Below are 27,062 nucleotides of genomic sequence, written 5' to 3'. Positions count from 1 at the left end.
AGTGGATACTCAGACTGTGAGGTCCCGAGTTTAAAATCTCTGTTCAGCCATGAAACTTACTGGATGACATTGGGCCAGTCACCATCTCTCTCAGCCTAATCTATTTTATGGGGTGGCTGTTGGGATGTAATGCTTATATAGGCTGCTCAGAAGAGGGAAAAAGGAAAGGAAAGAAAAGAAAAATAAACTATAAGTTGTGCACTGGACAAATTTCAACTCTCATGAAACAGAACTACCTATGATTTCATTTTTTTTTTAACAGAAGAGTGTTGGTGAGGGATTAGACTTGCATTTTGAACAACTTGGTGACCTTCACATACGGTAGTCCTAACTAACCTCTATTAGAGGCTTCACTGTCTTTAGATATCCCATGCATCAGCTATGTGTCTGTTAGAATGTTCTATCTGTTAGAATGTTCCGGATAGGACACATGAAGAAATTATCACCCTAAGAACACTATCCTACCGGATAATTTTGTTTTTAAAAGAAGTATGTGAATAAGAATGACGTTGCAAATTAATTACCTGACAGAATTGTAGATAGCCAATGGAGTTTGGTCCTTTTCTTTAGCCATTCTCATCATATCTAGAACAGCCATGCCAAGACACTCTTCTTGTGTCTCATGAGTAACAGACATCTTTACCCATCCATGGACAAAGTCTTCTCGCCACTGAATGCAAAAGAAAGCAGACAACTCAGGCTGAACATCTGCAAGATGCCTTTTCCATTTAACGTATTGTGGTTAGAACTTCTTTGAGAAATAGTCACAACATAAATTGCATAAATTATTTTTGAGACTCCAATAATTAGATTGCAAGGGCACTAGCATTCTAACTGCTATCAATCATTTAGTGATTAGGAGAACCCAACCAAAGAAAAATTGGGAAAGAGCGCCTTAATCTTGTTGGTTATAGCAGGCTCTCAAAAACAAAAAGGAAAAGACAGTGAGATAGCCCCATACAAGGACCTGCAGCCTAGCTGTTTTCCCATAGTGGATGGAATGGCCAAGTACGTCTCTAGTCTCTTTCCCCGTCCCCTTGGTTTGTCACCACACCACCATCTTCACAGGCAGACACTACTTCTGTAGCCAAACGGTTCCCATCTCCCGGACTATGCTATCTGGCACCCACCTATACACGTGTCGCCACCGTTCCAGGCGTGTGCCAAACCCCCAAACGCAAAGGGAAGGGCTCACGCACCGTCCCATGAAACAGGCATGAAGGAACCATGGGCAGGACGACCCCTCCAAGTGAACCAGAGGGAATCCATTTTCCTGTGACCCCGTTTGAGTGTCCAGTAGAAACCATTTCGCAAGGAACAACCAGACACGTAGCCAGCATTCCCCCCCTCCATCTGCATGACTAATGGCTCATCGGAAGCCTCTGAGATATCAGCTCCAAGAGATCGCACCTCAGGCAATCAGGAAGTGACTCGCCTGGACGCAGCTTTTCGCTTCTTTGTATCCAGCCCGATCATCCCATTAACGATCATTTCCCGATCTCCCGGAATGTGCAGTCAATGATGTAGTGTTAGCCCGTCTCAATTGCCCCCTGCCCCACCTTAGCAGCCGACCATCAAAGCTTTTGTCCACCTTTGTTTGCAAAGGGAACCACGAGGGGGTAAGCCCATCATCCCCCACCCCACAATGAGTATAACTGGGGTCGCTGACATCCATAAGCTAGCTAGCTCTCTCCCTCCCGTACTTGCTGTTACTCTGTCGGTGTAGGCAGCAATGCTCGAACATGCAGGGGACCCCCTCTGCCCCCTTTTCATTCCTCTCTGCTGCACGGAATCTAGGATGCCGTCTTCAGGATCAGGTGATTATTGCCCCTCTTCAAAGGGAAATCTGCCACATGGCAAACGTCTCTACTCTACCACCTTTTATTCTCTAAGCTCTGTGTGTGTTTTGTAAGAATCTGTTTTGTTTGTGCGTGAACATATAATCAAGTAAACACCTTTTAATTTCAATTCCATTGCTTCCGCCTTGTTTTGTAGTCACGGTATGGACTCTGGTAGACACAGGCTAGATCCTGCTTAAGTTACGCCTATTTGCCAGATATTGATCTGCTAATTCCCCCATATAAAAATTAATAACTGAGCAATTTAGCTAACACTTCCCCCTCCCCCCCAGCACTCTGGCCACAAGAGTTACTTTCCTGTGTACTAGACAAATTTTCTATTGTATTTCATTATGGTATGCCACACATTCTCATGCTCTCGTGTTGCTAATCACCTCTGCGTACTTCCAAATAAGTAAGAGAATATATTACCAAATACTAGACCAAAATTATCTTAATATCTATATGGTTAAAACTAAGTTTCTAACATTCTACCCAGTGTCCAAGAAGCAAAACTGAGGGCTAAGCAGGCAGAGCTAGCTTCCATCTTAATGGCTGGCCTCAGATAAAGAAGGTAACAGGTTTATCCAGCTCCTAATGGTACTCCCAAATACACTCCATTATTTTTCCCCACACAACTGAATATTGCCATTCACTACTATTGGGAAAGTAAACTGCTGCATTGGGCAACATTGTTGTCATGAGGTCACAGCCTGTCTTCTATCCGCATCAATGGGATTTTCTGGCTCTCACTGACAGGAATTCTACAGAGAAATGTAGAATGTATGCCTGGGCACAGAAATGAATTGTATCAAAATAATTAGCATTTCCCTAGTTACAAGGTAATATCTACGCAGCCCTATCTTAATTGCTAACTGGAAAACTCCTGCTAGATTTGTTTAGGACAGAGTAAAATAATGCAGAGAGATTCCAGTTTCCCAGGCCTGTTCTTTCATCGCAAAGTTAATGGTAAAAGAAGGACTTTCACATAAGGACAAAGAACCAATGCAGTTTTAGCTGCAGCAGATGTCATCATTTACTTCCAACTTTCTTCTCCATAGAAGATAAAACAAAACACTTATTTAATTTCATGGAATTGTTTCCTGTTTCTCCTGTAAAACTATCCACATTTGAATGAAGACAAATGTAAACATGATGAAAAAAGGGACAGAAGGGCACAAGCACAAACAGACCCAAGTATTAAATTACCAAAATCTTACCTGGGCAAACAAATAAGACATGACAACATCATCAAGAACAGGACTCTCTGCACCCCGAGAAACACCATACCGGTATGATCGTGTACTGCTGTTAGAATACCAGTGAGGGAAGTAATACCTGTTAGGAAACATATTTTGTATCCTGTATCAATCTGGTTCGTTTTAAACACACAAGCTCTAGAAACATGTTAGTGAAATTAAGATTGCCTGTATATAATATGAAGGCTTCCAGTACTTCTATATAGTACTCTCTCTATTTTATTTATTTATTTTATTTATTGTCCGCCTTTCTCACGTGGATTCAAGGCGGATTACACAGAGTCAGTATAATCAACAGGATAGGACATTCAATAAACAATACAATAGGATTAGGGTTGTAGAACCAATCAGAAAACTAAAAACAGATCTGAAACAAAGCATAAGCATTAATATGGCACATTAAATGAAGTAAAAATTACATAGTAGGATCCTAGTTTCCACAAACTAAACACAGTAGTATAGACTACCATCCCTAATTATTAATCCAAGTAAATTCTGTGAATCATTTAGTACAGTCCAACTCTGTTGCCTACATAGAAAAGCCCTCTTGAATCTTTCAGTTTTGCATAGTTTGCGGAAAGCCAGTAGAGTGGAGGCTTTTACGAACTTCCTCAGGCAGCCCATTTCTAGACATTTGGGAGCTGTGCCATCATGAAGACTGTATGCGCTTTGCTTCATGTTTTCTCCCAAACCAGGTGTTCCTGTTCAAAGGGACTTGCATTACAAACTTGGCAAGTAGAAGAAAACCAAACAATATGGCTTAACTGGGAAAGGAGAAGGCAAGCAGCAGCTCTCTGGCAAAAGTTAGCAAGTATGCAATGCCTACTCCTAAATGAAGGTAATATTTGTATGTGACCTTTACTCTTGTGGTGATGAGCAACGAAGTTGCCTCACTTCTGCCAATTTTATTATCAAACTGTCTGAAGGCATGAATTTGTTTTATTTATTTTTATTTTATTAAACTTATATCCTGCCCTCCCCAGCAAATCCGGGCTCTGCAGAAATTATCTGAATTTTTTAAAATAAAAGAAGCTGCTTCATGTTGGCAGAGCAACTCAAATCATAATATACATCCATATGATGCAGCACTGTCCAATGGTGTCTTGTTAATCCACTACTTCAGACAGCTCTTGCATTATCTACAATTGTTATGCATTTTGGACATACCCAGACTCCTTGGGATTCACAAAACAGCAATGTTTACTGGATTGGCTGCTAAGACATTCATTCTATAAAGTTGGAAATCCCAATTCTCACCTAATCAGTTCATAACTTCAATAAGAGTCTAATCTGGCAATAAATCAAACAATGACATATACAAAATGAAATCATGTTGCAATTTAGAGTTCAAATTTTCAAACTTCCAACTGCAATTTAGGAAGTCCTCAAGATTTCATGTAACAGAGAGGAGGCAGGCTCATCAGTCATAGCTTCAGTTTTTTAATGGAATATTCAGATGTTATGGACACAACTTTCTTTTCTTTTCTTTTAGTTTAAATCAAGGGATATAAACTGGAACACAGGCAGGATGGTGCTGCTGCAGTTGTCTTGTCTGTGGCTTCCTAGAGGCACCTGGTTGGCCACAGTGTGAACAGACTGCTGGACTTGATGGGCCTTGGTCTGATCCAGCAGGGCCTTTCTTATGTTCTTATGATTATGTAAGAATTATGAGTTTATAGTCTACTACAGTTAATACTGAATAACAAGTGGGGGCCGTGAAACTCGCACAGGGGGGATTCCATCTCCCCCTCCCCTCACCTTCCAGCCCAGCTGCAGCCTTACAGTGGCTCCCGGGCTCTGTCACCGCAGTGGAGTTGCTTTTCCTTCTCTCTCTCTCCCTCCCTCCCTCAGGGGCTCCCCTGGACTGCTTTGGGCGGGCTTGCCAAGGCCCCTGCTGGCAGCTGCCTTTTCCTCTCTCTCTCTCTCTTTCTCTGGATCTCTCCCCTCCCCCAGCTCGCCTGGACTGCTCCGGGCAGGTGGGCCAAGGCCCCTGCTGGCAGCCATCTTTCTCTCTCTCTTTCTCTCTCTTCGCAGTAACCACTGCCAACAGCCTGAGGTAAGGTTTTTTAAAAAACTTTTTTTTACATTTCAAATTTTTCTGCAGACCTGGGAGGTCCCCCAGGTCAGCAGAAACATCTGTGGGGGGGGGTCAATGTGCCCCCTATCCACGGATTTAGCTACCGTATATACCCGTGTATAAGCCGACCCGCGTATAAGCCGAGGTGCCTAATTTCTCCCCAAAAATGGGAAAAAATTAGGCACCCGCGTATAAGCCGAGGGTCGGCTTATAACCCCTCCCCCCCCCCCCCGCAGGCTTACCTGGCGGCGGGCTCCTGGCGGCGGGAAGCAGCGGATCCGGCAGGGGCGGCTGCAGGAGCCCCCCCCAGGCCGCTCCTGGCGGCAAGAAGTGGCGCGGGCCCGGCGGCCCGGCCGCAGGGGGCCTCTGAAGGCCGCTCCCGGCCAGGAGAAGGCAGCGGGGGCGGCTGGGCGGACTCCCTGCAGCCGCAGGGGGCCTCTGAAGGCCGCTCCCGGCCGGGAGAAGGCAGCGGGGGCAGCTGGGCAGCCTGCCTCCGGCCGCACGGGGCCTCTGAAAGCCGCTCCCGGCCGGGAGAAGGCGGCGGGGGCGGCTGGGCGGGCTCCCTGCAGTCGCAGGGGGCCTCTGAAGGCCGCTCCCGGCCGGGAGAAGGCGGCGGGGGCGGCTGGGCAGCCTGCCTCCAGCCGCAAGGGCCTCTGAAGGCCGCTCCCGGCCGGGAGAAGGCGGCGGGGGCGGCTGGGCGGGCTCCCTGCAGCCGCAGGGGGCCTCTGAAGGCCGCTCCCGGCCGGGAGAAGGCGGCGGGGGCGGCTGGGCAACCTGCCTCCGGCCGCACGGGGCCTCTAAAGGCCGCTCCCGGCCGGGAGAAGGCGGCGGGGGCGGCTGGGCGGGCTCCCTGCAGCCGCAGGGGGCCTCTGAAGGCCGCTCCTGGCCAGAAAATGGCGGCGGGGGCGGCTGGGCGGGCTCCCTGCAGCCGCAGAGGGCCTTTGAAGGCCGCTCCCGGCCGGAAAATGGCGGCGGCGGTGGTAAGTTCCCCCCTCCCTCCCCTCCCCTACCGTATTGACCCGCGTATAAGCCGAGGCCGGCTTTTTCAGCCCTTTTTTTGGGCTGAAAAACTCGGCTTATACGCGAGTATATACGGTATCTTTGGGCAGGAGGCACACTTGGGAATTAGATATATAGACAAGTAGCCAATTGACTTCAGAGTCTGAAGACTAATCTCGCTATGCAACGCAGCAAACAGGACAGATTGCAATCCCTAAATTACATCAGAAGGGAGGAGCCATATCTCAGTGGCATGTACCAAGTTGTAGCCTCACTCTGAGGCATCTCCAGTTAAAAGGAGCTGGTAGAAGGACTGGGAAAGACTTCAGCCTAAGACTTCAGAAAGCTTCTGACAGTCACAGTGTTGGGTTGGATTCATATGTAGGAACAGTCTGCAGTACTGCAGCTTAAATAACATCTAAGGCTGGAGAAAGGCTACCCATTCATTAAGATGGCAAAAGAATGAGAAAGTTCTTATTCAGAAGAGGAGGCGATCCTTTCCAGATGCAAATTTCCATTTGTCAAAGATGTCCTCTATACCTCAGAGTAGAAGAAATCACCACAATAAGGCCAATTGTTCAACTCCTTCCTGTCTTACGGGTATTCTTTGCAGGCACTGACCATATGAAACAAGAGGCTACATGAGTCCACATTGTAACACTGTTCTGAAATAACTGCTTTATTTTTATAAATAAGTAGTGAAACGTTGAGTTTCATAATGCCACAGGTTTCTGTAAGACTAACATTACAATTCTAAGCCACTTCTTCAGAAACATTCAAATGAAGTCACAAATAACTAGGGTTGCCAATCTCAGGTACTAGCTGGAGATCTCCTGCCATTACAATTGATCTCCAGCCAATAGAGATCAGTTCACCTGGAGAAAATGGTAGCTTTGGCAATTAGACGCTATGGCACTGAAGTCCCTCCCTTCCCCAAACCCCGCCTTCCTCAGGCTCTGTACCCAAAATCTCCAGCTATTTCCCAACCCAGAGCTGGCAAACCTACAAATAACCCACAGCTCCTGGATTTAAGTGGTTTGTGGATAATGCTAAGAACTAGAGCAGCATGAGCTGCCAATGAGTTTTCTCCATAATTACTGTTCGCACAGCAAGTCTCTGAGTTTCTAAGAGCGTCATGGAAAAAAGCTCACCCCAGAGGTGTAAGAGTGACCGTGTAAAACCATCCTCAGATTATCATCTCTTCAGGATGTGCACCTGTCTCAATGCCATATTCTGCATTATATATCATATTCTGCTTAATATGCATGCAATAAGGCTGGTTATGGAATGAAAAGATGAGGACATTATTATTCTGTATGAATCTTTCTGACAATTAAAGTACAATGAAAACCATGATAAAAGGAAAACAATAACTGAATTACATTTCAACAGTTTAAAGTTTTGATTAACAAATAACATTTTCTGTACATGTCTAAGATAAAGCATCAACGCTACCTTAATCGGTACAGTACGGTGTCACTAGCTGATCCCTCTATTTGGAAGGTATGGTTTGGAGGATACCAGCATCTGTCTGCCTGGTTCATTAATGCAAACATGTTATGGTAGACTGGCAAGATTCCTGGTAAAGAAGAACAACGTATTTTACTGACAATTTTTTATAATCATCATACAGAAATTACAGATACACAGAAATTACAGATACACACACCCTCTAGAGGCCGTTGTAGAAAAACCTAAGCAATCAAGCATTTACACTTAATTTAATTCAGGTAGACACAAACTTTATTGTACCAGTGAAACAAACAAACAGCTGCCACATTATAGAGAGAAGGATGGGACAGGCTTGCCTATCCCTTAGTGTATTTATATAAGACATAGTAGGCATTCCAAGAACTACTTCCAACACTGGCTTCAACTTAAAAATGAGATACATATTCACCTCCAAACAGGCAGCTAATGGGAACTGACATCATCTTTTCTACACCTCAAATTTGTATTGTTAAAATCACGTCTCAACCAAAAAAGCAGGCAAACAATTCAGAAATGGCTTTGGATCCCCACTGGGGAGAAAGGTGAAGTATAAATTCAATAAATAAATAAATATTGACCATAACCTATTAAACTGTGATCTAGTCAGCAGATGGCTGCCATCTAGCTTGCCATTCACCCCCTCACATTCCCCAGTAGTTAGAATCATAGAATCATAGAGTTGGAAGGGACCACCAGGGTCATCAAGTCCAACCCCCTGCACAATGCAGGAAATTCACACTTCCCCCCACACACACCCCTAGTGACCAGAATATTGGCCAAGTCTCCCACATCCTATAATTATGCATTTGATTTTTCCTTCCTAAATGCAGAACTTTACATTTGTCTTTGTTGAAGTGCATTTTATTAGTTCTAGCCCAAGTCTCCAGCCTGTCAAGATCATCCTGCATCTTGGCTCTGTCTTGTACCATATTTGCTACCCCTCCAGGCTAGCCTGATCTTGTCAGATCTCAGAAGCTAAGCAGGGTTTATGAATCAGCCCTATCTGATTGAAGGGTCCAAGAGTCTCTGTTTGATTGTTTCCTTGGCTTTTTGGTGTCCCAATGCCAATATGGCTTGAGAAGAGAAGCAGTGTCTCTGGAGAGGTTGAAAACTGGTCTCAATTTAATGTATGCACTATTCTTTAAGTTTCACTAAGACTGAAGCAAGGGTGTAAAATGTACAACAGCAGGCAGGGACACTGGCTTTAAATACAAGGAAACTTCTGTTTAACAATAACAAATTCTGTACTCCTGTCCCCATATCTGTGTTCTGCTTTAACATTCAAATGGCAGAATCAGCACTTCCAAAAGGAACATCTTTGAGGTAAATACATCAAGTACTCTCAAGCAATTTGGTTTTTTGATCTTCCAACCTAATCGCACACACACTACATTCTGTGCCAGAATATTACTGCAATTCAAAGAAATAACATTTAAGAACAACTTATGCATTTAAAGAACTACCTAGGTCAGTGGTCGGCAAACCGCGGCTCACAAGAAGCATGCGGCCCTTTGGCGCTTTGAGTGCGGCTCTGCCCCCTCACTCACCGGCATCTCATCCAGGGCGGCACCAACGGGTCTGCTCTCTCCCCAGCGGCCCTCGGAGCCGGAAGGAAAGGGGAGAGTCCGACCGCTGATCTAGAGAGGCAAATCCAAGGCAAAACCTCCCATGCATAAATGCTCTCCTGTCCTATCCCAGATGATGGGAAAAACCCAACCGGCGTAGCTTTGTCCATCCTTATGTCTTTGCAATAGGAAAACGTCACGAGGCGAACGCCTCCTTCCTACCGTAGAAGGGGAACCCTGCCCAGGACTGATCTCCCCAGCAGCCCCGCTCGGGAGGAACCCGGACGGGCCCGTCCCCCTTCGCGCCTGCCGCTGCCGGACTGGTCCATTCCGAGCTCAGGAAGCAGGGAGGTCTCCAGCACTGGGCCGGCGACCTCCTCGCCGCCGACTTCTCCCGCTCCTTCGACCCGACTGCAGTCCGGCGGAGGAAGGGCCAGCAGCGGCCTCAAGAGACTCTCGGCCCAGTGGGCAGCGGGGAAGGCGACGGAGCGCCCGAGCCTCCCGGCTCTCCCACACACCCCTCGCTGCCTGCTCATCCAGCGGCCCTGGGCTGGGACGCCTGGCAGTGGCGCCTGATTCGAGCTCCGGCTTGGGAAGGGGCTCGGGAGCGAGTGAGCCGAGGAACGCGCACCGCGGCTGGTCCCCAGGAACGTGCAGCCGAGTGGCCCCCCGGACCCCCCCTCCCGAGGACTAAGGTGAGGCAGAACAGCACCACCACCCGCCCGAGCTTTTGGGGTGCCTCTTCTCCTCCCCGGGGCGTCCCCCCCCCGCCAGCAGCTCCTGCTCACGCGGCTTTTCTTTGCACAAAACCAACCGCGGAGACACAGCCCAGCCCTGGCTTTTGCCGGGAACCGTTTTGTGCAGCAACTGTTTGCCGCTAGTTTTTTTTTTTTTTTAATCTCCCTCCTCTTCCTGTGCGGAAAAGGGCACATTGTATTTTGGTGCTATGAATGTTTTGGTATTTTTCTTAAGCTTTATCTTTATTTTCTATATTAACAATTCATGATCTGTACCGCAGTAGGCTCCTGGTCTTGTTTTGGCTGAGAGAATAGAGCTTCTCCATCTTCTGCTTCCAATTATATAATCTATTTGATTTCTATACTGGCCGTCTGGTGATGTCCATGTATACAATCGTCTATTTGGTTGCCTGAAACATGTGTTGGCAATGAACAGATTGTTGTCTTCACAGAATTTCAAAGTACGACAGCCTCAGTTTAGTCATTTTAGCTTCTAGGGTCAGTTCAGGCTTGATTTGATCTATAACCCACTGATTTGTTTTTTTGGCGGTCCAGGGTATCCGTTACACTCTCCTCCAACACCACATTTCAAAGGAATCTACTTTCTTCCTATCAGCTTTCTTCATTGTCCAGCTCTCACACCCATACATAGTAATAGGGAATACGATGGCATGAATTAACCTGATCTTGGTTGCCTTACACTTAAGAATCTTTTCTAGCTCCTTCATGGCTGCCCTTTCCAGTCTCAACCTCCTTCTGATTTCTTGGCTGCAGTTTCCCTTTGGTTGATGATGGAACCAAGGAATAGAAAGTCCTCAACAATTTAAATTTCCTCATTGTGAACCTTTAAGTTGTGTAATTCTCCTGTAGTCATTACTTTTGTCTTCCTGATGTTCAGCTGCAGTCCTGCTTTGGCACTTTCTCTTTTAACTTTCAGCAGTAGTAGTTTCAAGTCTTCGCTGTTTTCTGCCAGTAATGTAGTATCATCAGCATATCTCAAATTGTTAATGTTCCTCCCCCCAATTTTCACTCCACCTTCCTCTAAATCTAATCCAGCTTTCCTAATGATATGTTCTGCATACAGATTGAAGAGGTAGGGAGATAAAATGCATCCTTGTCTAACACAAACTTTAACATGCTTCCTTAACTATGATTTGATGGGATGTTTCAATTAAGCCTTAGTATTTTGACCACAGCCTTCCAGTGAGCTTCAAGACACCCATATCTTTCTGATCAAAACTCAACACTATTCCGTACAAACACACTGACCTCATGGCAGTATTGCAATGACTTCTGGTTACAGAGATTCATTGTACAACTTCTTTGCTATGTTCACGTAGTCTTTTTAAATACACATTTTACAGGGAAAAGGACAGATCAATACAACAGTAGGGATATACTGAACGTAGAACAAGTGGAGTAAAGTCGAGAGTTGATGGAGGCAGTAAGCATTTTCTTTCTTGACAAAGCCTATTAGATCTGATTTCAAGGTAGGGCACCTATTTTGAATACATAAAGGGTTTATGGAAGTATTTGATATAAACTACTGCTGCATCTGCTTCAAAGGAAGAAGGCGGGGTGAAGTAACAGAAAGGATGACATTAGGCATAATCCAATCTTCCCAACAGCTTTAAAGGTTAGAAGAATAGATAGCAGAACTGTGTACTGGGCATAGTTAAAGAAAGAAGTGTACAGGTTTTACCACTCAAGAGTATGCCACTGCAACCCATTTCAAGGAGACAACGTTATTCTAATTATAGGATCAATTTAGCTGGCAACAGAGTCTTAGATTAAGCCTAAGAAAATTCTAAAATCTGAATCCAATATTTAAACAAATATGATACTACATGTGGCCTCTTTTAGTGGCAGCAATGTTTCTTTGCATTGTTTACCTATACTAGGACAAAGACTGGAGAAATATATAGTTTATAACAGAGCTTCTTAAACTGTGGGTAGCGACTAGGGTTGCCAACCTCCAGGTAATTAGTATGGAGTCGGCTAGTTAATTTCAAGTCAATCACAGACACAAAATACTCCAGAATTTAACAATTTATCACATAGGGGCAAAAGTGCAGTGAAAGACTTACAACATACAATTCTATATACAATCCTATGTTCTCAATCCTATAAGGTAACAATCTCCACAATTTTCTCTTGAGTAATCTTCACAAAGGTAACTGGAGAGCAAAATTCAAAAAGTCCCTTGAGGGTAAGGTTTCAATAGTATTTCTAGAAGAATGAAGTGGGGGATGATCGTTTCAGTTCTTCTTCAGCCCCTTTCCAGTTTAATTCAATTGTATATGTTCACAACTTATCTCCATTTTTCCATTCAGGATAAAGCTGCAGCCACGTACTGTATATATTTCTTCAGCCAGCAAGTCAGCTGAAGCAGCCCCTCCACCCCCATCTGGGCTGCAGACTTTGTGAGGGGGAAGAGAGAGGATGGCCTCAGAGAGGCAGCAGCAGCCCAGCTGCTCCATGAACAGCCCTGGCCAAGCACGTGAGCCTCTCCCTCTGCCGCATGAGTGCAGGAAAGCAACAAGAAGCTCAGCTGCATGTGCTTTCCCCTCATGGCGCAGGCGATGCACACTTTTGCAGCCCTAACTTAGCCGCATTATGGGGGAAACAAACAAAAGGTAACTTTTCCCCTGGCTCTCGAGGGCTGTCCCAGAACAGAAGAGATTAAGGCAGGAGGCAGCCACCTTGGAAAGGAAGGTGCTGCTACCACGTACCTGGGCAAAGGGCTCACACCTGCATGCTACCTGGTAGAGCAGGGGGAAGTTTGCTCAGAGTTGGGCACCCCTTTGGGCGGGATCCTGCGCCCCGCAGTCTGCCCTTGAGCAGCCCACGGTAAGTGCTCAGGGCCAGCAGGGACAGAGGAAGGAGGAATCAAGTTTCTCACTGCGGAAGGCGCCTCTGACTCCTGAGACCTTTTCTATTGTCCCTTTCTTGCAGATGCTTGGGGGCTGGAAGGGAAGACCACATAATTCCCTCCCCCTCCCCCCAAGGCTTGATCCTGGCTTCCCTCCCAGGCTGGTCCTGCAAAAAGCCCCCTCACTTCCGGAGGACCACAATCCTTCCCGGGTGCTGGATTGTTGCCCAACTCAAAGCCCCAAAGAAACATGCTGCGGCCTGTAGGATCTCTGCTGTTGTTTTTTTCAGTGTTCTAATTATTTTAATACATTAATTTTCAAATGCACCTTTGGGCATAGCAGTAAATATTTTCTTCTCAGTTGTGTATGTCAGAGTCTGCTCCTGGTAGTTTTTGTATGTGTGTGCACATGCAAATGAGTTTGGTGGGCTCTTTGGCTTTCTTAATGCTTAAAGAAGTTTGGGAAGGGGGGATTCAGAGAAAGTTTGACCAGATGATGTTCTACAATTGGATTTGTTCAGACTTAATTTGGGTAGGGCTGAAGTTTGCTTTGCAGGCTGGGAAGGGGGGCTGGTCCCAGATAGACTACTTTGGGTCTGGAATGACAGCCTCCAGAGTGGAATGACAGTCCCTAGGAATAGAATCAGTGATCTGTCATGGGAATTACAGGTCACAGACTGGAATGACAGCCCCTTGGAACAGAATCTGGGCTCTGGGACTGAAATGATAGGTCACAGAATGGAATGACAGCCCCTAGGAGTAGCAGAAGTGTTCTGGGAATGGTATGACAGCCCCCAGAGTGGAAGGATGGTCCCTAGCAATAGAAGGAAGCAAAGACTGTCATTCCACTCTGCAGCCTGTCATTTTAGTCCCAAAGTACTGATTCTCTTCCTAGGTGGAAGAGTGGATTGTCATTCCACTCTGGTGGCTCTCATTCCGGTCCCATTAATTGGCTTTGCCTGTGCCTTCTATAAAGTTTGTATCTCCGGTACCTGGCATTACATTTTATGCTACACATGGCCCGGCATTCTCAGCATTGACAATTATAAAATCAAAATATTGATCAACTCTGAAAAACGTTGAAGATGCTCTACGTCCTGCAGGATCAAATATCCTGCCACGATTTAATTCTTTATGTAAAAATAAACAAGCACATCCATCTAATTAATATGCAAATTTGCTTTAGCCTTTAATAAATGGTAAAATTATATGTATACCAAAGAATTGTTTTAAAATAAATTTCTTTATGATTTATTATCAGTAAATGTTTGATTTGTATACCTATTTTATATACCTATATACCGGGGGTCCCATAAAAAATTCTCAGGCAAAAAGGGGTCACAAGTGAAAAAAGTTTAAGGAGCCCTGGTCTATAACCCTGCTCATGCTTTCCTTTGAGAACAGATAGCACCTTCCAGCAGTCTAAAGAGGGGTTGTTCTAAAGAGGGGTGCCTTACTGCATCTTCATTTGCTCACTGGGAGAGAAAAAACAAAATAGAAGCTGGAGCCACTGCCACACACCGACATGTCTTCCTCTGCAGCTATGGTTCTCTTTTGAAAGCTTTTGTTCCTCATTTGATCCATCTGCAACCTCTTTTGCCTGACCACAGAAGATCAGCTGCTAAATGAGGAAAATACTTTCAAAAGACATCTGCAGCTACTGAGAAGGACAGGCTGATTTGAGTGCGAGAATAGGCTGCTGCTCCCTTTTTCTATCACTTTTATTTATTTTTTCTCTGTGTTCTATTTTATTGTACATCATTTGAACCCTACTTTTCTCCCCAATGAGGAACCAAACTGGCCTACAACAGTCTCCCCGCCTCAATTTTTTCCTCAGAACAACCCTGTGAGGTAGGTTAACTGAGAGCGTGTGATTGGCCCAAGGTCATCCAGCAAGCACCCATGGGTGGAGTGGGGATTCTATTCCAACACACTAACCCAGGGGGTCAAAGATGCTATCTGGCCCACGAGCCAGCCAAGGCAGCCACCCCCACCCCCCGCTCCCGATCTGGGCTGAAGACTTCAGGGCTGGATCTGGGAGGAGCGGCTGCCCCTGGCTTGACTGCTGCACACACCACCCTTCCTCATCGCCAAGGCGACTCTGAGGGTGAGCACTGCACATGCACGAACATTCCAACCAGATGCTTCCCCAGCATGTGGATCTACTTGAAGGAAATTGAGTTTTTCTTAAGAATGATCCTGAGTCTGATTAAGGACTCAACAAAGTGAGTTTATTCAGAAATCACAAATGTGTAAACGACTGAGAGACAGGCTTATCTCTAACTAGGGTCCATAACTAACAGGGTAACATGCGGCCTGTTACTCGTCTCTTTCACTGTAACTAGAAGGAAGAGGAGGGGTGCATTATGGAAACAAACAAGAACACAGGAAGAGACGGGAGAAGGATCACAACCTTTCTATCTATCCAACTCTCACACTTGCTGCCCCCTGATGATCTTCCTTTCTTTAATCAATCTTTGTGAACTAGACATTGTATTTCCAACACCCCTTCTCAAGGTCTAGCGTACAAAGTCTACAAGATTGAGGTTCTGGCATAGACCTTTACACTTGTCTTTTGGGAGAGGCTTTATAAGTATATCTGCAATCATTTTCTCTGTGCAGCAATATTTCAACTCGACAAGCCCTTCCTCTTGCATATTTCTTATTATGTCTTCCCATGTGGAAGGCTCAGATACAGTCGCTGTTCTAGCCAAATAGGAAAGTCTGTTTGGTGGAATCCTTTGGTTGTTCTTACTGACTACATGATGCTTGACTCTTTGGCTTCTGTAGCCCCTTCTGGCTCTGTGGCCCCTTCTGGCTCTTCATTTGTGTCAGGTTCGTGGTCCATAAGGTAGAATTTTGTTGTTTGTAGGTGCTGTTCTTCATCTTCCTTTGTCAGTGCTTGGTCACTCACATTTTCTTTCTTTCATCAACATAAACAGCATGGCAAATTTTTATTGTTTCAGTCTTGGATTGAGGACCCGGTATCCTCTACTTCCTTGTGCATATCCCACAACAATTCCTTCTTCTGCTCTCAGATCCATCTTGGACCTCTTTTCTTTAGGAACATAGCTGTAGGCTTTTGATCCAAAAACCCTAATGTGATTGACATTGGGTTTGTATCCAAACCATAGTTCAAAAGGGGTACTGCTTGCACCTTTGGTAGGCAGTCTATTTTGCAAATAGGTAGCAGTATTTATTGCTTCTCCCCAAAATTTCTCAGGTAGTCTTGCTTCAAAAAGCATGCATCTGCTCATTTCAGTGAGAGCAATTCTTTCTCTCTGCCACTGCATTCATCTCTGGCATGAAAGGCACTGTGACTTGATGCTGGATCCCCTGCTCAGACATGTAGTTCTTCATTTCATGTCCTACGTGTTCACCTCCATTGTCAGTGCGTAGTACTAGTGATTTTCTCTGGTATCTATTACTAACCAGTCCCACATAAATTTTAAACTTTTCAAACACTTGACTTTTCTCTCTGATCAAGCAAGTCATGGTATACTTGGAGTATTCATCAATGAAGGTGAGAATATATCTGTTGCCACTAGGTGTCGCAATTTTCATTGGGCCACATAAGTCACTGTGAACCAAGTCCAATGGCTTTCTTGCTTAATTTTTCTGTTATTTTGCCCTTGAAACTTGGTCATGTTGCCTTGTTTTTAATGCAGCAAACACATTTTTCTTCAAAAGCACATTTTGTAAATTTCATCCCTTTTGTTGTCATTGCTTTGCAGCTGGTTTATTGCATTTGCATCACGATGACCAAAACGTCGGTGCCAAATTAATGAACAATCTCTGTGCTTGCAACTTTCCTTTGCATTGGCAAAGCTTGCTACTTGCTCACATGTTTCCAGTACATACAGTCCATCTCTTTTCTTAGCTATTGCAATTATTTCTTTGTCCTTTTCAATAACACATTCTTTTCCAAAAGTCACATTCATGCCTTTATCAGTAAGAACACTCACAGAAATCAGGTTAGACTTCAAGGCTGGCACAAAAAAACACTTTGTTATTAGGATTTCTTGAATTTCTTCATTTAGAAGTTTGCATCTCAAAGTCCCTGACCCAATACCTGCTATTTCTACAGTCCTGCCATCAGCAACATGCAGTACCTCCCTTTTTTCTTCCTTTAATATTTCAAAGAAGTTTTTGTTTCCTGTCATGTGTGCAGTACATGCAGAATCTATATATCATACTTGATTACTGGATTCTTTCTCTGCCAGCCCAAAACATTTCTTTGGAGGTTTTGATTTCTCATATGAGAAATTCCCCTTTTCTTCTCCTTCTTTCTTGGAGAAATGAATTCCTCGTTTAAAGAAAGGACAATTTCTTTTAATATGTCCACACTTCCCACACTGATGGCATATGATTTCAGTTTTTGTTTTTAATTTTACAGCACTCATTGCATTCTCACAATCCCTCAGTTCACACCCCGTCTGAGTTCTTAAACTCCTTGTATCTATTATAGTCTTCCAGCATACTTATTGCTTGACTCAAGGTTAAGTCTTTCTTAGTTTCAACTTGGTTTATAAAATTTTCATACTCTGGGCGCAGACTTATCAACAACAGTATTATTAAATCCTCATCAAGAAAGTCTTTTCCAGCTGAGTGGAGCTGCTGCACTAAATTCAGAAAATTGTCCAAATGTGAACACAAGCTCTGATCATTTCTCATTCTGATGGAGAATAACTTTCTTTGAAAACATCCTACTTTTCAGAGAGGTATCTGTATAAAGTTTCTGAACTTCTTCCCAGATTTCTTTAGCTTTATCAAAATGAATCACCCTCAAAATGTCCCTGTCTTCCAAACCTTTGAACAGGACTCCTTTTGCTTTGTCATTATGCTCGTCCCATTTGCTTTTCTACTTTGACATCTGCTGGTCTTGGATCCTTTATCGCACTCCAGTTCCCCAGCTCCATTAGGTGAGTCTGCATACGGGCTTTCCAGATTAAGTAGTTGTGTTCATTCAGTCTTTCTATCACAGCAGCATGCTGATTATTGTAGGCGGCCATCTTGCCTCTCGTGAGCCCTTTCCTTTACTCAGAGATCAATCCACAACCATCCTCTGCTACCATGAAGGAAATGGAGATTTTCTTAAGAATGATCCTGAGTCTGATTAAGGACTAAACAAAGTGAGTTTATTCAGAAATCACAAATGTGTAAACGACTGAGAGACAGGCTTATTTCTAACTAGATTCCATAACTAACAGGGTAACATGCAGCCTGTTACTCCTCTCTTTCACTGTAACTAGAAGGAAGAGGAGGGGTGCATTATGGGAACAAACAAAAACACAGGAAGAGAAGGGAGAAGGATCACAACCTTTCTATCTATCCAACTCTCACACTTGCTGCCCCCTGCTGATCTTCCTTTCTTTAATCAATCTTTGTGCACTAGACTTTGTATTTCCAACAAGCTTGACTTCCACCTGTTTCCCTCACTAGCCAGTCAACCCTGCTTAGCTACTGAGTTCTGACTAGATCGGGCTAGCCTAGGCCAGGCTGCCCTGCCAGGAGCCAGCTGGAGGTCGAGGGGGGAAAGCAGGAAGATGCGACAGCCACTGGGGGAAACGCCGGGCCTGCTCAGCAGCCGAGGCAACGTTCGCTGCATGCCCACCAGCTGGAGTCTGGCCTGGCACATGGGGGAAGGGCGAAGGCAGGCTCCCTGCCCCATCCCCGGAGGAGAAGGCCCCAGGCAGAAGGACCTGGAGGAGCCGATGGGATGAAGCTCCTTGCCAGTAGCCTGGCCGGAGAGAGGTGAAAAGTTCAGGTGGGGGCTGGCCAGAAGGAAACAGGGCAGAGCATGGGTTAAGGAGCAGGGGCGGTGGAAAAGCAGGGTGGGCGAAGTGCTGCCTGGCTGAGTTCAGGAACAGGGGGAGGGAATGAGGGAGGGATGGGGGTAGGGAAAGCAAATAAAAGGGAAGACACCAAAACAGCTGGGGAGGAAGAAGGTTGAGGGCAGCAATGGTTTTCCATCACAGCGGGCCTATCTCCCCCTTCTCTATGCTTTCCATCATTTAATTGGGGAGTCTGGCTGCTCCTCTCAAGTCAGCCAAGACCCTATATGTTAAACTTGTGCTCCATCTGATTTTTTGATTTTGTTTTAATTGGATTTTAATTGAATTGGTGGTTTAATTAATACTGTACAAATTGAATATTTTATGGTTTTATGGTATATACTGATGTGACCCGCCCTGAGCCCGGCCACGGCTGGGACAGGGATGGATATAAATTTTAGAAATAAATAAATAAAAGGCTGGAAGGTCTGGTCTAGTCTAGAACGTACCCCAGAATTCTCTGCAATATTGGGGAGTTCTGTGACAGATACGCTGAGGATCCTTAACAGAGCAAAAGGATTGCAAAAAGGTTTCCAAACCCAAGTAGGTAGAAAGTTGGAGGGGGGGGAATACTGCCTGAGCATAATGCTCCGTTTTACCCACTTCTCCCATGGTGATAACAACAAATTACAGAAAATCCTTTACAGTTGATCAATGAATGGTACAGAATTTCCAACAAGGTGCTTACTTGAAAGAAAACCTAACAGCATTACAGATGTCCCTGCTATACATGACTTGCAGCTAATTAAGCTTCTTTGAGTGATGGGTTGATGATGAAGGGGGTTTAACATCCATAATCCTGATATTTTTATAATAATGTACAGAAACACAGAAAAGCAATTATCTTGGGACATAAAAAGATTGATTTAAAAAATAACGGAGAGGCTCTTAACTGATTATTTTATAGTTTTATCATTAAAAAGTGCGGGAGTATTTATTGTATTTATGTGTTCTATTAAATTGTGTGTGTGTGTGTGTGTGTGCGCGCGCATCTTAAATGCATTTTAATGTTTGCCACCTTGGGTGGAAATTCAAAAATCGTCCCTCGTGCTATAATAACAGAGTTGAAGGAAAATAACAAGCACTGATGGCTAGTGGAAACATCAATAAGACTTTTTATAATTCAGTCATGAAAATCAAACCTTATACAGTGAAACGGAAGCAAACAAAGTCCCGTGGTGAAAATAAATTCCGCCGGGTAAGGTCTCCCGATCCGTTCACTGGGGCGGCACTAGCAGCATGCCGAGCCACGGATGAAACAGATACCGCAGGCAAAGGTAGTTGCAGATCGATGTTGGCTATATGTAGCCGAAGAATTTCAAGCCAAAACTTGATTTTAAAGTATATTATAACAAAAATTAGGGCTGAATTGCCCTTTTCTTTGAGGAGAATTTCCAATATTCAAAGGAAATTCTCCTCAAAGAAAAGGGCAATTCAGCCCTAATTTTTGTTATAATAAACTTTAAAATCAAGTTTTGGCTTGAAATTCTTCAGCTACATATAGCCAACATCGATCTGCAACTACTTTTGCCTGCGGTATCTGTTTCATCCGCGGCTCGGCATGCCGCTAGTGCCGCCCCAGTGAACGGATCGGGAGACCTTACCGGCGGAATTTATTTTCACCACAGGACTTTGTTTGCTTCCGTTTCACTGTATAAGGTTTGATTTTCATGACTGAATTATAAAAAGTCTTATTGATGTTTCCAGTAGCCATCAGTGCTTGTTATTTTCCTTCAACCTTGGGTGGAAAGGCAGCAAAGAAATGTTTTAAATAAAATAAATAAAATAAATGTTAGTTTCTGTGTGACCTCCTCAAGGTGCACGGGCTGTCTCTGTTAATCTCCAACAGCCTGCCTTAACCTCAAGGACAAGTGTGTGTGGAACCACACTCTGCACTCTCAGAGCCACTGGTCTTACGCGACCTCACGCATATCCCGGCCCAACCAAGTGACATTTATGTCATATCCGGCCCTCCTAACAAATGAGTTCAACACCCCTGCTCTAACCATTCCTTCCAAATCCATCATTTAAGAACTCCACACTCAAACACACACACACACACACAAGGGAATGAGCCTTGGACTACTTACCATGAAAGCTCCTTCTGCTCTGAGGTACGGAGGGCATCTTCAGATTGGGTTATTTCCTTCTCTTGCTCAGGGAGCCAGGAACAAAATTCAACAGTTCCTGTCTCCTGGGGGAATCAACCCCTCCTTTCTCCTCAGGTCCAGTACTTTCCGAGCTCTAATTGTTAATAACAGTCAGGAAGACAAAAAACAAGAACCATACAGGCCCTAAGGGAAGTCTCCTAAACATGAACTAGGAATAACAACTGTTAATAAACCAGGTTAGATAACTACAGAGCAGAACGGATTAGAATAACAAGGGGTAAAGCGATAATCTGCCTCTTCGTCCCGGAATATTAGATATTGAGAATGTATCACATGTCAAAAATTCCTCTTTTTTTTAAACTCCAGCTGTTGCAAGTATCTTCTTGGGTGGGGAAGATGCCCTCCATACCTCAGAGCAGAAGGAGCCTTCACAGTAAGTAGTCCAAGGCTCATTCTTGCTCTGGAGGAGGGCATCTTCAGATCGTTACTTACAAGACCAACATCCCTTGCCCGAGTGGTCCAATTAGTCTTCTTCCATACTCTGCAACACTTTTCTTCCAAATGTCGCATCTGCTGAAGAGATGATGTCGATCTTGTAATGGCGGACAAATGCGGAGATGGATGACCATGTCGCTGCCTTACAAATTTCCTCGACAGAGGCTTGATGATTGAAGGCTGAAGAGGTGGCTTCACTAACCGAGTGAGCCGTGACTCCAGGTGGCACAGGCAAACTGCTAGATCTGTATGCCTGTTCAATGCAGAGCCAGCGTGGTGCCTGTTCGATGGGAGCCAGTGTGGTGTAGTGGTTAAGAGCAGTGGTTTGGAGCGGTGGACTCTGATTGGGAGAACCGGGTTTGATTCCCCACTCCTACACATGAGCAGCAGAGGCTAATCTGGTGAACTAGATTTGTTTCCCCACTCCTACACATGAAGCCAGACAGATGACCTTGGGCTAGTCACAGCTCTCTTAGAGCTCTCTCAGCCCCACCTACCTCACAGGGTGCCTGTTGTGAGGAGGGGAAGGGAAGATGATTGTAAACTGGTTTGATTCTCTATTAAGTGGCAGAGAAAGTCGGCATATAAAAAACCAACCTCCTCCTACTCCTTCATATTGTAGCTAATGGAAGCTCTGGACATAGCCTTTCCCCTGTTGGGAGCTGTTAAGGTGATGAATAAGAAGTCTGATGATCTGATGGCCTGGGTGCACATAATGTAGATATGTAGAGCTCTTCTCAAATTCTGAGAATGCCATTCCTTTTCTCGCACTCGCTGGGGGTCTGGGGAGAAGAATGGTAAAGCGATCTCCTGTTCCCTATGAAAGCGGGAGTTGACTTTTGGGATAAACGTGGGATCTGGGCGGAGGACCACTTTGTCCTTATAGAACACGCAGAGACCGGGTCTGATGGACAAGGCTCCTAGTTCGGAAACTCTGTGTGCCAAAGTTATTGCTGTTAGGAACACAACTTTCATTCTGAGCCATTTGAGGTTGACGGTACAGAGGGGCTCAAATGGTGGCTGTGAGGACTGTATGAGGTTTCCAAGTGGGGAACCTATGGATCACTGCTGGAGAAGTAGACTTACTGCCTCACAAAAAGACTTTGATGTGAGGGAGTTTGGCTAAAGGGTATCTCGATACTCAGGGAACTAGGGTAGCAATGGCTGCCAGCTGCCTCTGTAGGGTTGTGGCTTTCAGGCTTAAACATCGATCTTCCTGAAGGAAGGATAGAGGTTGCCCATCCTTGGTCTGAGTGGGTCTAGTAGCTTGCTGCAGCACCAACTATCGTACTACTTCCAGGTGGCATTATATATGTGGTGAGTGGAAGGTCTGTGTGACTGTATAATGGTGTCTGCAATATCAGAGTCATATACAAGAGCTAATAACCTTCGCCTTTCAATGACCAGGTGGTCAGCTTGTACCATCCCGGGTCCAGGTAGCAGATGGGCCCCTGGACCAACAGGCCCTGACGATCCGGGCATCTCCATGGGTCCCTGAAAGACATTTCCTGGAGAGCTGGGTACCACAGTCTTTTGGGCCAATCTGGAGCCAACAGAAAGACTGTGGCCATCAGGAGTTGAATGTGATGCCCAACTATCGAGAGTAGGGGAAGCGGTGGAAATGCATACAGAAGTCCCAGAGGCCACGGTGATGGAAGTGTGTCTGTCTCTTCCACGTCCTGTTTGTAGTGGGAGAAAAATCTTGGGAGCTGGTGGTTGCAGAATGAGTTGAACAGATCCACCAGAGGAGTACTGAACCTCTGGGTTAGGTGGTGGAAGACCTCCCAGTTCAGTTCCCACTCTGCTTCATCCACATGCTGGCAGCTTTGTCAGTCCGCTTGAACATTCAAGGTCCCTTGAATGTGTTTTGCAGAGATGGAGGTCAGATGAGTCTCCGCTCAGTTGAGGACTAGCTTTGCTTCTTTGTGAAGGGTAGAGGAATGCGAGCCGCCCTGCTAGTTCACGTGGGCTTTTGCAGCCACGTTGTCTGTCCTGATGAGTAGATGCTTGCCTGAGAGCTGGTGTCCAAAGTGGAGAAGCACCTTTAGGATGGCCCTGATCTCCAAAGCATTGATGTTTAGTTTAGAAATTGCAGGAATCTCTGGTGCCCAGGATGGATGGGGATATGGAGATATGCCTCATTGAGATCTATTGATGTGAGAAAGGCATCTGGCCTCAGAGCATTTGTTATGGAGCGCAGCATTTCCATGCTGAATTGTTTCTGACAAATATGTCTGTTGAAAAACTTCAGATCCAGGATGGTGCTCCAGTCCCTGTTCCTCTTGGGGACAGTGAAAAACAATGAGTACACGCCAGAGAAGTGTTCTGATGGATTGACGCGTTCAACGGCCCAGGCGTCCAAGAGGTGCTGGACTGCCTGTGAGGTCTGTTGAAGTTTGTCTCTGCTGAGATGACATGGAGAGGTTACTCGACGGTCCGATGGGGTTTGAAAAAATTCCATTAGATATCCCTGATTGACAATTTGGAGAACCCAGTGGTCTGCCTGGGCGGCCGCCCAGCAATTAGCAAAGTGGTTCAGCTCCCCTCCCACTGGTGCCGTTATGGACAGGAGTTGGTGTCTGACCTGTCCGCGTGGCATTGGGAGTAGCGGGATGGTCTGGAAAAGCAGCCGCCTCTGCGAAAGGAGCCTTTGGATTGGGTCTATCGATTCCTTCTCTGATCGTTCTGGAACCAAGGGAGTGTATGGTATGATCGAAAGGAATGTTGAGAGGCAAAACCCTTGTGGTTCCTGCACATGCTTCTGGGCAAATACATCTTTTTGTCCTTAGATTCCACAAGGATTGACTCCAGCAGATCTCAGAGCTTGCCTCCTTAGTAAGGAAACCCCATCAGTACAGATTTTGGAGCATGGGTCAGCCTGCCACGCATGAAGCCACGTTGCTCGCCTGGCTGCATATTGTGTGGCCAATGCTCATTCCGCAAAGGACATGGTGTCCAGTGTGGAGTCTGCTAGGAAGGTAACAGCCTTCAGTACCCGAGAAATGCCTTCTAACACTTATCCTCTGGGATAAGTTGGTTCAACTTGCGCATCCACACAATGGTGGCTCTTGAGATGAGGGCTGAAGTAATGGAGGTGCTGACCACCAAGGAATAGGCCTTGTGAGCCCTTTTGGAGGCGAACTCCGCCTTTCTGTCCAAGGGGTCTCTTATTACACCGAGGCAGTCTCCAAAAACCAGATCAAAAGAATGTAGTGCTGCAACCAGAGCATCCACTAGGGGGACTTGCAGCAACTGAGCCATGGAGTTTGCCAGGGAATAAAACTTCCTAGTAACTGCTGGGAATTGCTTATTGGCCATGGGCTTCTCCCATTCAGCCTTCAGCAGGGTGGTGATCTGGCACTGGAATAGACTTTGAAGGGGTACAATGCCTATGAAAGAATTCCTTGGATCCCTTTAGCTTATCTGCATTATGAGGGTCAGAGTCCTCTGACAAATCGAGGGTGACAAGAGCTTTTGAAAGGAGGGGTTGGAAGTCATCTTGTGCAAATAATCTAGTCTGCTTCTCCTCTACACATGGTATTTCTTTGTCAGAAGAAAATTCTCCCTCATCGTCTGAGGAAACCAAGGACATGCTAAGTCTTGCGGGTTTGGTGAGGGGGAGCTTTTGGGGCTGCCTTGGTAGGCCATTGCACCCCTCAAAACCCTGAGGTGGGCTGAATAATTACTCTCCCTGGGCTCTTGTGTGGAAGCCTGTGTGGGGAGGAGGCTGTGCACCAAGGGAGCTGGGGAGGAGATCTGAAGGGCCTGAAGCCCGTCCGCAAAAGCGCTCCTTACTAACTTGGCCAGCTCCAATCTTAAGGCCAAAAGCCCTCCCTCTGTCTGAGCAGTACATTACAGGCCGTTGAGTCCCGGGTGCTGGGCTGAGAGGCGGGCTGAGCCGAAGCGTCAGATGATGTAGCCTTCGGCGATAGAAGAGACTGACTAGAAACCACGCCTCTTTGCCTCGGGGTTTGGCTAGGAGCCGGAGTTGCGTCACTTAGTTTTGCGGCGTTTACTTTTGGGATGTCCTTTTTTGCGCCCTTATTAACACTGGTCGAGCTGATCTTTTTGTGTTTGGCTCCAGACTCCTTCCCTTTGCTGTGTTCCTTGCTGTGCTTCTCATAACCATCTCCATGTCTGCAGAAGGGCTATTCCTGGCTCTTAGTAGTCGCCACAAGCAAGCCTGGGTCTAAATCTGCCGGCGAGATATACTCGTCGTTGTGGACCTCCCCCATCTTGCTCAGTGGGAAAATTGCCTAGCCGATGCCTCAGGCAAAAGGGGAAGCAAAGGAACACAAGAGAAGATGAACAAACGATTAACAAGGTACAATCCACAAAGAAAACAATTAGTATGTAGAGCTGAACAGGTAAGTTTCCTATAAGTGCTAAAGACCAGCGGAGAGCTGCACAAAACTGCTCTCCCTATACAAGGCAGGAAACAAACTGGATCTGAGGAGGAAGAGGGGTTGATTCCCTCAGGAGACAGGAAGTGTCAAATTTTGTTCCTGCCTCCCTGAGCAAGAGAAGGAAATAACTCGATCTGAGGATGGCCTCCTCCTCCTCAGAGAGAGAAAATATGAACTAAGCCCAAAAATAATTTCTGACCAATGTTCCTAGTTAAATAATAATTTAAAAAGCAACCAAAATGGCTCAACGAGTTAGAAAACTGTCCATGATCTTACCACAAGCCTTACAGGCAGCCATACAGAGCTCTTCCGCAACATATTCTCCAGCTGGAAACTGTAGATAATCGCCTTCCACTTTCCCTAGGGAATGATAAACATAAACCTGAAGCAGCGCCTCTCTCGGACTGTGAATGGCTGAATTCCCAAAGATGCTTCCATTCTGATGAACAGCAGATGATGTCGGTCCTTCCATCTGTGTTATTGTAAGACAGGCCATGGTATCTTTAGTATACTTTCAAAGCATATTTCTGCAAAAAATACAAAATCATCTAATGATTTTAAGTTACATAGAACATTCTATAGAAAAGTGTAGTTCTGCAATACTTTATCCCCTAGTAGCATTCATAAAGCAACAGAGAATCTATACTTCAGCCGCACTAAATTTGTGATGGTTTTAAGATCCTGTATAAGATTTAAAGTGCTGTCCAAAGGGTCTCAAGGGAACTCTGCGTAGATGCCCCTCACTGAGCTCCATGTCAAGTTGGACTTTTTTCACTAGCTTTAAAAAAATCTAAACATGAACCAAACCATAAGTGGAGGTTCTCTGTTCTACCCACACAACCTTACTAACAACAGCTTTGTTTTAAATTGATAGGACTATGGTGATAATGTACATGGGGAGTAATGTCAAGAAATTCAACATGCTGAATTCCAGATGCAGGAAGAGAAGCCCTATTGAAGATAGCTAATGCCAGGAATTCAAACTTTGAAATTACTTTCTATAAAAGCTTAATGGTAAAAAAAAAAATCCTCATAAGGGCCTCTTTTGGCAAACTACTTCATGCATGTGTGTTTTCCACTGGCAAGCAACTGCTAGAAGGCTCCTTGTGGTGAATAAGCTGCATAAATTAATTATAAGAAAAATACTCTTCTTAACTGCAAGTCTTGGAGTTTATAACACAGAGAAATTAACACAGTTGTTTAATCTGGGAATTCTCATTCTTCTTTTCAAGTACAAGCATATTAACAGGTTTCCTGATTTAGAAGTTTCATTTCTGCATTAAAAAAAAAACAAAAGGCCTTAGATCCTCTTTTTGTTTACTTCCTCAAAATAAAAATACTGCAGAACTATTAGCGAACTGCTGAAATATTATTCAGA

General features: G+C 45.2%; 1 protein-coding gene across 1 annotated transcript in view; it reads right to left on the bottom strand.

Moving 5' to 3' along the window:
* The window catches only part of LOC130492916 (tyrosine-protein kinase JAK2), a 75,344-nt gene extending 49,135 nt beyond the window's left edge, over positions 1-26,209 (bottom strand). Inside the window, exons 1-4 of the mRNA XM_056866689.1 lie at positions 25,961-26,209; positions 7,629-7,752; positions 3,059-3,176; positions 525-670 (exon numbers count right to left, since the gene is read on the bottom strand). Of these exons, the coding sequence (XP_056722667.1) occupies positions 525-670; positions 3,059-3,176; positions 7,629-7,752; positions 25,961-26,180 (608 nt within the window). The 5' untranslated portion in view covers positions 26,181-26,209. The remainder of the gene's footprint in view (positions 1-524; positions 671-3,058; positions 3,177-7,628; positions 7,753-25,960) is intronic.
* Between the last annotated feature and the right edge of the window lie 853 nt (positions 26,210-27,062).

This window comes from Euleptes europaea, unplaced genomic scaffold (genome assembly GCF_029931775.1).
Source record: "Euleptes europaea isolate rEulEur1 unplaced genomic scaffold, rEulEur1.hap1 H_2, whole genome shotgun sequence".
In the NCBI taxonomy this organism is placed as follows: Eukaryota; Metazoa; Chordata; class Lepidosauria; order Squamata; family Sphaerodactylidae; genus Euleptes; species Euleptes europaea.
The sequence above is the reverse complement of the archived record's forward strand: the minus strand, read 5'-3'. Positions and strand labels throughout refer to the sequence as shown.